The sequence below is a fragment of the Drosophila albomicans genome, chromosome X (assembly GCF_009650485.2).
Source record: "Drosophila albomicans strain 15112-1751.03 chromosome X, ASM965048v2, whole genome shotgun sequence".
Taxonomy (NCBI): Eukaryota; Metazoa; Arthropoda; class Insecta; order Diptera; family Drosophilidae; genus Drosophila; species Drosophila albomicans.
In genome coordinates this window covers 20207587-20220505 of record NC_047627.2, presented here as the reverse complement: position 1 = coordinate 20220505, position 12919 = coordinate 20207587, and the positions used below count along the sequence as shown (strand labels likewise).

General features: G+C 32.6%; 2 protein-coding genes across 2 annotated transcripts; one reads left to right on the top strand and one right to left on the bottom strand.

Moving 5' to 3' along the window:
* The first annotated feature begins 6686 nt into the window (after positions 1–6686).
* LOC117566867 (serine/threonine-protein kinase tousled-like 2) lies at positions 6687–10110 on the top strand. The gene is made up of 6 exons (XM_052008808.1): positions 6687–7415; positions 7588–7766; positions 8421–8613; positions 9282–9487; positions 9557–9776; positions 9827–10110. Exons 1-6 carry the CDS (start codon positions 6687–6689, stop codon positions 9971–9973), a joined length of 1674 nt encoding a protein of 557 aa, XP_051864768.1. The 3' UTR covers positions 9974–10110.
* On the bottom strand, positions 7316–12566 carry LOC117576406 (ketimine reductase mu-crystallin). The gene is made up of 4 exons (XM_034261133.2): positions 11557–12566; positions 11293–11490; positions 11075–11236; positions 7316–7424 (listed from the first exon to the last, which is right to left on the bottom strand). The coding sequence occupies exons 1-3, from the start codon at positions 12347–12349 to the stop codon at positions 11169–11171; spliced, it is 1059 nt and encodes a 352-aa protein (XP_034117024.1). The 5' UTR covers positions 12350–12566; the 3' UTR covers positions 7316–7424; positions 11075–11168.
* Positions 12567–12919: the final 353 nt, after the last annotated feature.

Genomic DNA, 12919 nt, shown 5'->3' with positions numbered 1-12919 from the left:
GCAAAAAAAAAAAAAAAAACAAAAACGAAATCTAAGCATAAACAGAAGAAGAAAATCACACAAGCAAAATGCTGATGAAAAACAAGAAACAAGAAACATTGATGTTGAAAGCGAGAAAAAACAGCGAAAGAAGAGAGAATTTGGTAAGCACAGTGAAGAGAAGAGGAAGACCAGAAAGCCGAGAGAAAGAGAGAGAGAGAAGACACGGATTATGCTGTACGCGAGGAGAGGAAAAACAACAAAAGAATTATAAATAATGATTAATAAGAAAATGATAAGTAGTAGATTGTAGAAATGCCAGAAAAACGAAAAACACACAAAAATAGCAGCATGCAAATAAAGCGAGTAAAGAGCAAGAGAAGAAGCGCAAGCAAAAGGCAGAAAAGCAGAAGCAGAAACAGGAAGCAAAACGGAGGAGAAGAAGGAGCAAGAGCAAGATGATGATGAGCTACATAGTTGTTTAAAAGGCTGCTAAAAAAAAAGAAGAAAACAAAAAGTGTATTTTTTTTTTTTTTTTTTTTTGTTAACTATATTGAACAGAACAGAGAAAAAGAGAGCGAGAGAGAGAGAGAGAGAAAGCAGCATAAAGTTAATATTACAAATAATAATTATAATATATAATTAAAATACAACAAAATACAAAAACGAGAAAAAAAACCCAACAAAAAACAAGAAAAAACAAAAATAATAAATGCTACATGTAAATTAGTGACTAGTTAACCAATCAAGCAAACAAAAAAAAAAAAAAACACGATACAAAATCAGTTTTTTCTTTGTATTAAACATAAAATAAAACACAAAAAAAAACAACAGCCGTAAGCAGAAAAATGTAATTCATAATTGATAATTGATAATAATAATGATAAAAACAGCCAGGCAAACAGTAAAATAAAATATAGCAAAAATTAGCGTAGAAAACAGCGTAAAAAGCAAAGCAGAAGAAAGGATAAAAGAGAAAACAAAAGAAAAGAAACGCTAACCGTAAAGTAAAAGCATTAAAAAAAAAGTTGCCTTTGTTGTTAACACACTTGGATGTTAACTTAACAAATTTGGGACTTGTTTGTTTGTTGTTCTTCACACACACACACACACACACATACGTACATGCATAAATATTTTTGCCTTAATAACAAAATACACATAAATACATAGATTATTAGACATGCATCATTCAATGTATATACATTAAATATATATGCATATATTTATATATACTATATTAAAAAAACCAACAAAACATAAATATAATAATATTTTCATTTTGTAAGAGCAACACACACACACACACATACACCCACCCACACACACACACACACGCTTAGACGTTTTAATTTCAAGAAATGGAAAGAAAATTTTAAATGAAAAGCGCTGCGACGAAAAACGTTGTTTTGCATTTAAATCATGTTTATTTTGTATCAAAATTCAGTTACATTGATCAACGCCCCTCCTCCGAAATAGTTTTTATTTTGGCAGCGATACCCACACACACACACACACCCTACACACACACACACAGCAGAGAACAACAACGTCAAGAACCCAAAAGTTTGGCAAAAAAAATCATTTCATCAAAAATGCGGAAGAAATAGTTTAAAAACAAAAAAATGGTTTATCAACAACAACAAAGAAAAAGATAAAAGAATAATACAACAAAACAACAGTTAAAAAACCAACAACAACAACAATAACAATAATGTATGCAAAATTTTCAACAAGTTGTATCATCTCTTAAAAGAAAAACAAAAACAAAAAGAAATACATTTAAATATATGCAGCAAAAGAAAAAAAAAAACAAACACACACATCTGAGAAAATATTACTTCAGATTAAATAATAACTAATGTAATAGTTTTTATTAAAAATAATAATAATATTAATAATAATAATAATGATATATATATATATGTACACACCACATACATATATAATACATATATTACGTAATGTTTTTTTTTTTTTTTTTAATTTTAACCATAATTGTAATGAACTACTGCGTAACAATGTATTAAATATTAATATCAAAGGCATATTAATAGAAATATATTAAAAAACAAAAAAAGAAAAACACAACATTTGAGAGAGGAAAAGGATAACAAAAACAAAAAAAAAACACTACCATGCTAAATGTTTCAATAATATATAGAGATCTATATGTATGTAAAACCCATATATAAAATCTGCCTAAAGCTATAAAGTAAAAGAAATACTAAAAAAGATGTTGAGAAAAAAAAAGGTCGAAGAAGAACTCTTCTTCTTCTTCGTACTCTTCTGCAAGCAACAAATCGATATATAAGTTCGGGGCGGGGCGGGGCAGGGGGGCGTAGTCTTCGTCATGAAATTCCACAGCTTTTTTCCAAGCCGCAAGTCAAAAATAAAAATAAAAAAACAAAAAATATATATTAAAATTAACTACTAAATATGAAAACTGAAAGCAGAAAGCTCTGGGCAATAAAATTTGTAAACAGCGCTTCAACAAAACAAAACACAGAAAGAGGGAGATAGACAGCGTGAAAGAACGAGATAGGTAGCAAGAGATTGGCAATGAAAGAGATAAAGCGATTGCTAAAAAAACAAAAATTAAAAGTAATAATGCTAAATAAAAAGAATCAAGCAAAACCTTTTTTTCTTTAGACTATACAAAAATAAATAAATTAGACTTTAGTGTGCGCTAAAAAAAAAAACAAATAAAAAGTAAATATGAAATATTGCAAAGCGAGAAACCCGCATAAGAATGAGACAGAGACCGAACTAGCGACAGAGACAAAGACAGAAATACAGAACAGATTCCGATTCAGATTCAGAGAATACGAATAAATAAATAAATATAGCATGCGGATGAGAAACAGAACAACACAAGAAAGAACCCCATTAAAACATAACAAAAAAATAAAAAACAAAAACAAAAAACAGAACACAACAAGTAGCAAAGAAATTGTAAATATTAATATACATATATGTAATAAAAAATAATAATTATAATTATTAATTTATGCCTAATTAAAATTTAATGATGAATTTCGATGAAATATGCCACAAAAGATGAAACAGATTTTGAGCAGATAACGATGATATATAGAAGAAGAAGAAGAACGCAACGCTTAGCAAAGCAAAGCAAAAAGCAACAAAATAAAAAAATTAAAAATCGAAAACCATTTCAAGAGACACGGGCTAAAAAATAAAAACAAAAAGAAAACCGTGCGTACTTTCCTTTAATTTTAGTGAAACAGTTATAAGTGTGTTTTTTTTTTGTGTAAACTTATCTGATCCTTTGATTAATGTCGACGTCAATAAATTATGTAATTTAAAACTTATACTTATATATATATATATTACTATGATACATATAATTATGATTATGATTATCTATTCTATTCTTTTTTTTTTTGTACTTCTATCGATTGTATGCGTGTGTTGATTTAATTTTAACGAAACAGCAAGAGCGAATCTATATGTAATATGCACATTTTAAATTATATATATATACCTAAAATATATATATATATATATATATCCGTATATATTTAAACATAATGAGAAACCTATTAATTTTATTATTATTTTTTTAAAAAATATCACGGCTTCGGTTCGCTCCAAAACAGCGAAAGCGAACTGAGAAAAAAAAAACATCAACAAGAAAATAAACAAGCAAAAATGTTTCAAAAAAACGTGAATTGTTTTTTTTTCATCTTAGTATTATTATTTCTTAAATTTTTTCTTATTTTTTCTTTCTTTTCTTACACACACAACACAAGAAATGAAATGGGAAAGGCATTATAAAAAACGTAATAACTATTAAGTGTTTAAATAGTACTAACTAAATGAAATGGAAACGAATTGAAAAGAAACCCAAGAAATCAAAATATAAATATTTAATAAACAAAAACCAACCACAGTAACAGCAATAACAACAATGATAACAACCTAAAACATAAACATAACAAAATCAAAAAACAAAAAACATTGATAACGTGAAGAAGAAGAAGAAGAAGAAACTGTCTCATTTGCAGCGGAAGTCGCACGATGAAAAAGCCCAATTAAATTATTTGTTGAGTATTTTATTAATAATTATAATGTTTAAATTGAGAAGCGAAAAAAGCAAAACTGAATAGCATATGCATATTCTATGCGTGTGTAAGATATATGATGATATATATATATATATGATATAAACAAATTATTTAATAGTTATGCTAAAAAATTATTTAAACCAAACCGAAAACGTAAAACAACAACCATGTGGCATCAGCAACCAACAAAAAGAGAGAAAAACAAAAAAAATACTTCCCACTGGGTTCTAGGCCGCGTTTCAAAAGTCTTAACAGCGTCTATGATACGATACGATATATGTATGAATATAATGAATATACGATACGATATATTCCAAATTGGATGAGTGCAAATTGGAGTGAAGAGCTGCAAGGAAGGAGAGAAGGAGAAGGCAAGAAAGATAGTTGGGGCTGGCGATTAAGCACACACAGAAAGAGAGAGAGAGAGAGAGAGATGCAAATGCAGATGCAGTTTAATGACGATGCAAAACCAGATACTAAATTAATAAGTAAACATAAAAATTAATAAATAAATTAATTTCAAAACACAACACAAAAAGATGAAAAAAAACCAAAAAAAAAAAACAACAAAAAACAAAAATAACAAAAACAAAAGACAACAAAACATTGAAAATAAAAAAAATACTAAAATGATTACAAAACAAAAAAAAATTTACAAAAAAAAAGCACTTGCTGTTTTCAATTAGTTTAATTGAATTCATTAAGAATGTTTGTATTTCAGCATTGATTTAGTGGCGCCATCTATGGCTTGCTAGCGAATTGACGATTTACATTTCTGCACCCGCAAAGTATGCTACAAAAAATATTTGCTGCGCACTGCTTGCTTGTTTACCCATTATTCAAATGATCATAGCTCGGCCATATCCTGGCACATTTTCACCGGACTTGATGCGTTCGATTCGTGGAAACGAACTCTATCGATTGACATCAAAAAATTATGGGGTCATCTAAGAATCCAACACTTGAAATTTTTCAATGTCAGAGCCAAAGAAAAGTGGCCAAATTAACAAATTCCAGGATAACTCGAGAACTACAAGGACGATTGGAATGTTCTTTGGCAGGATAATAGTTCTCTTGAATAAGTGTCGTTTGACATACAACTTGCAAGGATCAGACAGGATATGGCCGAGATATACGCAAATTTCGCTAGACAAAAAAGTCCTTATGACTTGGCTGTTTGCAAGACATTCGTCCTTATTGGTATGCCATTTGGTTTGTATACATTAGAGCTATATTTGTGCCAAAGGACATCCCGATCGTCCTTCAAACGGCGGAGATAAGGCGGATTCTTGGAAATTTCAGCAATTTTTCTATACCCTTGTAAAAATTTGAAGTGAATTTTTTGTGGGGATAATAAAAATCCTTGAATGCAAATCGATAATACTAGTTACTCTGACTAGTAAAAGGTAAGTCCTCGCGAGATCCTTAAGGATTTGCCTAAGTTATGGCAAGAAAACGAATGTCCTTTTTAAGAAACAAGCCAAAACTTGGTCATATCCTGACGCAATGTCAAAGGACACGTATAGCTAGGATTGCAAGGACCTTCCCTATCGACGCGCATCAGTTTCAAAAAGAAACCTACATTTAGAATTTGTCGAAAGCAGCAAGGACACTTGAAATGTCCTTTGACCAGTCGATAGGACTCATTAATACACATCGCTTGCCAGGATATGCTAGGACATTCGCGAGCCTACTTTCTGTATACAAAAAAGTGTTTTTTTCGCCTCTTCAAAGGATTTTCGTCCTTAGCGTTATATTTGTGTAAGAGGACATCCTGTTCGTCGTTTAATTTTTAGAAACATCCTTAAAATTTTAGAGCTAGTTACTTTGATTACAAAAAGTTAGATTCTTAGAATATAACCGAGTTGTGTCTAAAATTCGATTGTCCTTTTTGCAAAATTAAACTATTTCTCAGCCATATCATTTCGCTTTCGTCAAAGGATACATATTGTTGGGATCGCAAGGACCTACACTAGCTTACAACAGAACGTCTTTTGGGAAATTGGCTAATAATTTTAAGTTAACATTTAAGTGGTTAACTAAATACAAAGCTTTTTATTACATTTTGAGTTTAAGTTTATGTAAATCATTAATTGATAGTCTCTCTACAATATTCATTATACATTAAATAAGAAAAACCAAGCAAATGTTGAATTACTTAAAAATAAATACATTAAGTTGTTATAACCAAATTTTAAGTGGAAGTTGGGTTTATAATAGTATTTTTTCACTTTTAAACGTGTAACTAAGCACTGCTATTTCAAAGTTTACAGCTATGTCTTTCACTTTTGGAGTTCTTAAATGATAAAATACAATTTGACTTTTTATGGCTTAGATTAATTTGATCAAAACTTTTTGATACAACTAATATTAATATGTTTCATTTTTACAGTATTTAAATGATGGAATACAATTTGACTTTTCATGGATTGGCAAAATTTGATCAAATAGTCGATAGAAAAAATAATATTGATATCGTCTTATAGTTATGTTTAACATTGTTACTTTGAGGTTGAAATCGCAGCCAACTTGAATATAAAATATGAACATAATAATGACATTGAAGAACAAAAAATAAATAACAACAATTCTGACAACATTCTGTTGAAGCTCAAAGTTATGTTGGTTAATTTCCTTTCAAAGCGTTGCCACCATCAAACGTTAGCGTTAATCGAACAGCAAAAGTCGCACATTGCCAAGTGCATCGATGTGATCAAGCGACTGCTCACGGAGCGTTGCAGCATCGAGAAGAAGGAGGCGCGAGTGAGATCCATGGAGAATCGTCTGCGCCTGGGACAGTTTGTGGTACAGCGCAGAGGCAAAACATTGAACGAACACTGGACAAATGGTTCTGCATTCCAGGAGATCGGTCGACGACGTGAAGCGATTGTCGCTGAACGTGAAGAGATCGAACGTCTGAAGGAGTTGCTGTTGCAGCAGCGACAATCTGAGTTTGATCGTAACAGCAACATTTATCAGCAGTGCACTGAGGAATATCATCAACAGCAGCACGAACAACTGAATTCCAATTTGAATGAGTCCTCGCAATTGTCTGAGAAGGGGCTTCCAATCACGACGGTTGGTCCTGGCAGCACAGGATATTTTGGCAGCGATGGCTTCGCCAGCTTTGACAGCGGCAATCTCTGCAAAGTAGTGAAATTCGTTAAACCAGATCGCAAATCGAATGAATATACAGCACAAGAGTATTACCAACACGATGAAATGCTCAAACTGCGACAGAATGCACTCAAAAAGGAGGACGCTGATCTGCAGCGCGAGTTGGAAAGTCTCGTGTGTCAACGTGGTGTCCATATTCGCGAAGTCAAGCGCATTCAAAACGAAGATCAGGTGAGGTGACTGCAAGCATAGAGAATAGAATTATTTTTAATTACTGGAATTATTATATATATATATTTTACAAACTCAGCAAATAATCATTCAAGTAAATAATTAAACGGTTCCTTTTATAAATTTTAATATCACCATAAATGTCTGCTAACAACTATTCTTTGCTTTGCAGTCCATTTATAACAATAATCCTGTGCTAAATGATCGCTATCTACTCTTAACATTGCTTGGCAAGGGCGGCTACTCAGAGGTGTACAAAGCATTCGATCTCAAGGAGCAACGCTATGCGGCATGCAAAATTCATCAATTGAACAACAATTGGTCGGAGGTTAAGAAAGCTAATTATTTCAGGTGAGCAACAAGAAAGAAACAGAAAGAAATAAATTAAAGTTATATATGAAATTGAAAAGAAAAAACATATATCAATGTATTGTTTTAGTATGAGTTAAGATGAATCTTTAGTAAAGATATAATCAATAAGATTAGAACTTTAATTAGAGCTCTCAATGAATTGGGTGAATTGGGAAAAATGAACGAATTGATACGAAAAACGAAAGATGACCGAATTTATATATTTTATCGTAAAACAGAAAACGTTTCTAAAATTTAATTTTAGTTTTAAATACAGTGCTAATCCAGAGCTATAAGAATAGTCTTTACTTATGGTTTATGTTCTTTTCACCGTAAGCGACAAATTCCGTCGGAAAATTTGCCATATAAATTGTCCATGATAATGTAATCTAAATATTGAAAATATTTTCCAACCAAAACTTAGTTGCATTTAAAATATTTAGAAGCGTTTCTAACTTATGAAATTTTAATTCCATTGTTTAAAATTTAAAAATTAAATTTTAGTAGCTTTTAAAATAAGTTAATGTTCATTGTAATTATATCTAACTTGTTAAAATAAAATAATGTTAGTATCTAGAAACGATTTTAAATATTTGAAAAACAACTTCATCTTTAATTCACTGTGAATATCTCATGTATTATTTCAATCTTTAGACACGCATTGCGTGAGTACAACATTCACATGTCGATGGATAGTCCCCTGATAGTAAAGCTCTACGATGTGTTTGAGGTCGATGCCAATTCATTTTGCACTGTCATGGAATATTGCGATGGACCCGATCTCTCCCATTATCTGCAACAGCATAAAACTATACCCGAACGTCAGGCTCGCTCAATAATAATGCAGGTGAGTGAATAACTTCAATAAGTTGAATAATACTATCGGAAAATTTGGATTACTTTAAACCTGATCAAACAATTTGTTTTCTTTCACTCACAATTTCAAACTTTTGTTAAATTTATGTTATATTTTGGAGATTTTAATGCAATAAGGAATTGTATTCGTTATTTCAATAAAATAATATAATTGGAGCTATTTTTATTCTCCTTGGTTTAAATATCTTGAATATTTTTAAACACTTAAATAACCCAATGAAAAATGAGTTTTAAGTTAGATGAAGACTGAATTTATTTTTGTTTTCTGATTTATCTAATATTTAACTAATTAACACAAGAATGTAAGGATTGCAAACTTAAGGAAAAATTATAGAAAGCAGAGAACAATGATGTTGCCCTTAAGTAAACATGTTTTATTTAAGAAAAATATTTCATTTAAATAAAGACTGAATATCTTGTTGTGCACCAACTTAAATAATAATTAATAAACACGAGAACGCAAAAATTGCAAAACTAAGGAAAAATTATAGAAAGCAGACAAAAAATATGTTGCTTCATCAAATGTATTTTCACTTAAGCGCCTATAATGTGTGACCGTTAAATGAGATTTGGCTTCACTTCTTCAATAATTATTTCCGCATTTAATTAATGTTTTTCTCTACTTTATTCACAACTCAGATTGCCTCTGCTCTGAAGTATCTAAATGAGATTAAGCCACCCGTCATCCACTACGATATTAAACCGGGAAACATATTGTTAAGCGAGGGAAATGTCTGCGGTGCGATCAAATTAACCGACTTCGGGCTGTCAAAAGTTATGGACATTGAGAACTACGAACCAGATGACGGCATGGATCTAACATCTCAAGGAGCTGGCACCTTATGGTGAGTGATTGCAACTGAAATTTCGTTTGAAATATGTAAAAATAATTCAGATTTCATTCTGTTTTGTAGGTATTTGCCACCCGAATGTTTTGTTGTTGGCGACGATCCACCGAAAATCTGTTCAAAAGTCGATGTTTGGAGCTTGGGTGTCGTGTTCTATCAGTGTTTGTACGGCAAGAAGCCATTCGCACACAATATATCGCCGGCTGTGATCGTTAAAGAGAAACTCATACTGAATGCATCAGAAGTGCAATTTCCCAATGAGCCGAATGTCTCCAACGAGGCAAAGGTTAGTTTGCAATTTCTAAAGTATTGTTAATCATTTGTTGATAATTGCAGAATTTCATTCGCTGCTGTCTGACGCATTGCAAGGAGGATCGCATGAATGTGTTTGAGCTGGCTCAGCATGAATATATTCAGCCACGAGTGACGAAACAGCAACAGCAGAAACTTGATTTATCTGCAAAGCAGCAACACAACAGCTAAAGGAATAGCACAAAATATTATACGAACTTGAACCAGAATCTTTTATGAATATATGCGAATATTTCTAAATTAAACAGTGAAAGCATCAACTAAAGGAATCGAACACGACAAAAATAAATTTTGGTGAATTTTCAACATGTTTTATCAACTCTTATAAATACTCTTATACTTGAGTAGAACAAAAGCTAAAGACATGCTGATAAAATTGTTCTTTTAAGTCTAATAATAACTAATGTAATAACTTTTATTCAAATTATAAATTTCAATGTAATTGGTATTCTAAACTGACTTTCTTCTAAACTCAAAAATTTTAGTTAAATCATAATTTAATATATTTAAATCTAAATAGTACTGTGACTAAGTGTTTTCCTAACCAAGAGCCCGACGTTTGCAATTTATATAATACAAATTTGGAAAAATATTAATTTCTTAATTTTTATCAATTTACGAAAAAGTAATGTGATTATTGCTTTTAAAAGTTGAGTAGTAATCAATTTGAATTGAGCGACAAATTAAACTGAAAGTTGAAATTTCTAACTGGTATAACAAATTATTCTTTTCAATTCGTTAACTAACCAAGAGATAAAAATTCCCGTTTTTTCTAGGGGCCGTAATCACCAAACTTTCTCAATATAATATACAAACTATGATTTACAAATTATTAGTTTTACAAACTTTTGTAAATTTAAATGACAAAACAACAAGAAATTGTAATTATCATTACTCAATTGTAGCAATTTATTTTCCAAGCTTTGCAAAGTTTAATTTAAGATAATTAATTAAACAAAAAACCGCCCTAAGAACTCAGTTTCTGGGGCCTCTATATAGACTTATGTGAACAATTAACTATCTAAATATTTTGGTCAATTTCATAGAGCAATAAGACAGAGTTTTAGAATGTAAATGGAAATTTTCTACAAAATTGAATAATCGGATTTAATTTAAAGAATTTTACAATAAAAAAACTAAACCAAAACCAAATTATTAAAGAAAAATAAAATTTGAAAATAAAAAACTAAACCAAAAACAAAGAACTAAAGGAAATTATAACAGAAAAACAAAAATGATAAAACAACAAGAAATTGTAATGAAAATCGTTACCGTTTTTAATAAGTTCAATGTAATTTGCTTTTAAATTTCCAATTAACGAATTCCATTGTTATAGCAACGTTAATTCAAGCAATGACTTATTCCATTAGGAATCGATAGTTAGGAGAGCTGAGCGAACGGCTTCGGCTACACAGGCATCCTCAGATGCCATTCCTGAAAAAAAAGGAACATGTTTAGACAATTGAAGGAGGAGCAGGAAAATTATTTACCCATCGATTGAAAAAGTGTCATCGACGTTGGCTCCGGTTTGTAGTCTTTATTGATAACGTTGCCAACTTCGCCAGCAATACACACGGGAAATCCCTTTAGCTCGTGCTCGGCATTGGCCAGGCTATCGACAAACACTTCCGATTGCTGGTAGACATCTGTGGCCACCTCGCCGAAAGCCACTTCGCCAGCTCCAACAGCTGCAATCGAAGAAGGGAAACAATAAGTTTGGAATTCATTAATGATTGGAATCTTATTGATCTTACCGTTGATGTGTAGTCCACGCTTTGAGCCAAGATCGCAGGCATTGAAGAGCGGCTCCCGACTGAACGTGGCCACACAAATGACATTCGCATCTCGCACAGCGTCGCGCGCTGAGTTGCAAACAATAATCTCCGGCGTGTGCTGCAAGTTCGTCATTTTGCGCAGTTTGTCGGCCAATTGCTGGGCACGTGTTGCAGTGCGATTGTAGAGCAGCAGCTGCTCCACCTTAAAGTTGGAGCACATGGCCACAGCGTGTATCTCGCCCTGAGTTCCACAACCGATGATGGCCACCTTGATGGGCAACTCACTGATCGCTGCGTTGAAGCGACCAAAGTACAGATATTTGGTGGCCACCACAGAGGCGGCTGCAGTGCGCCAAGTGGTGATATCAGTGCCGCTCATGATGGCATCTATTTCGCCTGTTCCTGCGTTGAACAGAAGTATGTTGGCCGCAATGCTTGGCAACGGCGGCTGCAGCTCTTGATTACCCCGGAACGATGTAACCAGCTTGCAGGCCAGAGTCGAGCGTGTTGCATTGCCGGCATCTCCAGCTGCGCCTGCCGCAGTCAAACGGTAGTTGCCCACGTAGGCGGGCATGGTGAACAGCAGTTGGCTACGCTCTGTGCCGGCAATGGTCACACTGCGCATCGGTTGGCTGACGACATACGGCAATTGTGGCGCATTCCTTGATTGCGCAGCAACCGCTTTTAAAGCCTCCTCGACGGCATCGTTGACCAGCTGCCAGGTGAGCACACGACGCACCAATTCTGCGCCATAATAAATGGGACCGCTCATTTTACGTGATGAATGTGATGCGAATGGAGAAGAGAAGCAAACAGAGCTTTTATTCCAATTTGACGCTAGGAGCTCGGCCAGCTATTATCAGCAGATTGATTATGAAATTGACCTTTAACAGCATATCTTATCAGTAACATATCACTACATAAATGTATTTATAATTAAATACATTTTTATCACTTAAGATGAATTAACACTTTATTGCTTGAAAAAAGCTTTTTTATTGCGCACCTGTTGTCGGGATGTGACCAATAAGTTAAAAATCGAAAAATATACTGGTTTCGCCGCGGAACTATACTAAGACAACAATATACTTAAAAGTTCCATCTGGTTACACTCAATTAAACTCTTTAGTATATTTTTCAATTGTGAAAGGTTGTGCGCGTCGCTTTAAGCCGTTTTTTATTCCGGTGTTTTAAAAAAAAAATTGTGAAGTTTCTTTCTCACCTTTCAGTTTTTCTGTCTCTGCTCTGTCACTGCTCATATTTACGTAAAAATAACAGCTTTTGGATAAATACACAATTTAAAAACAAGTACTGCATTTCTTCACTCAAATAACGGTGAAAA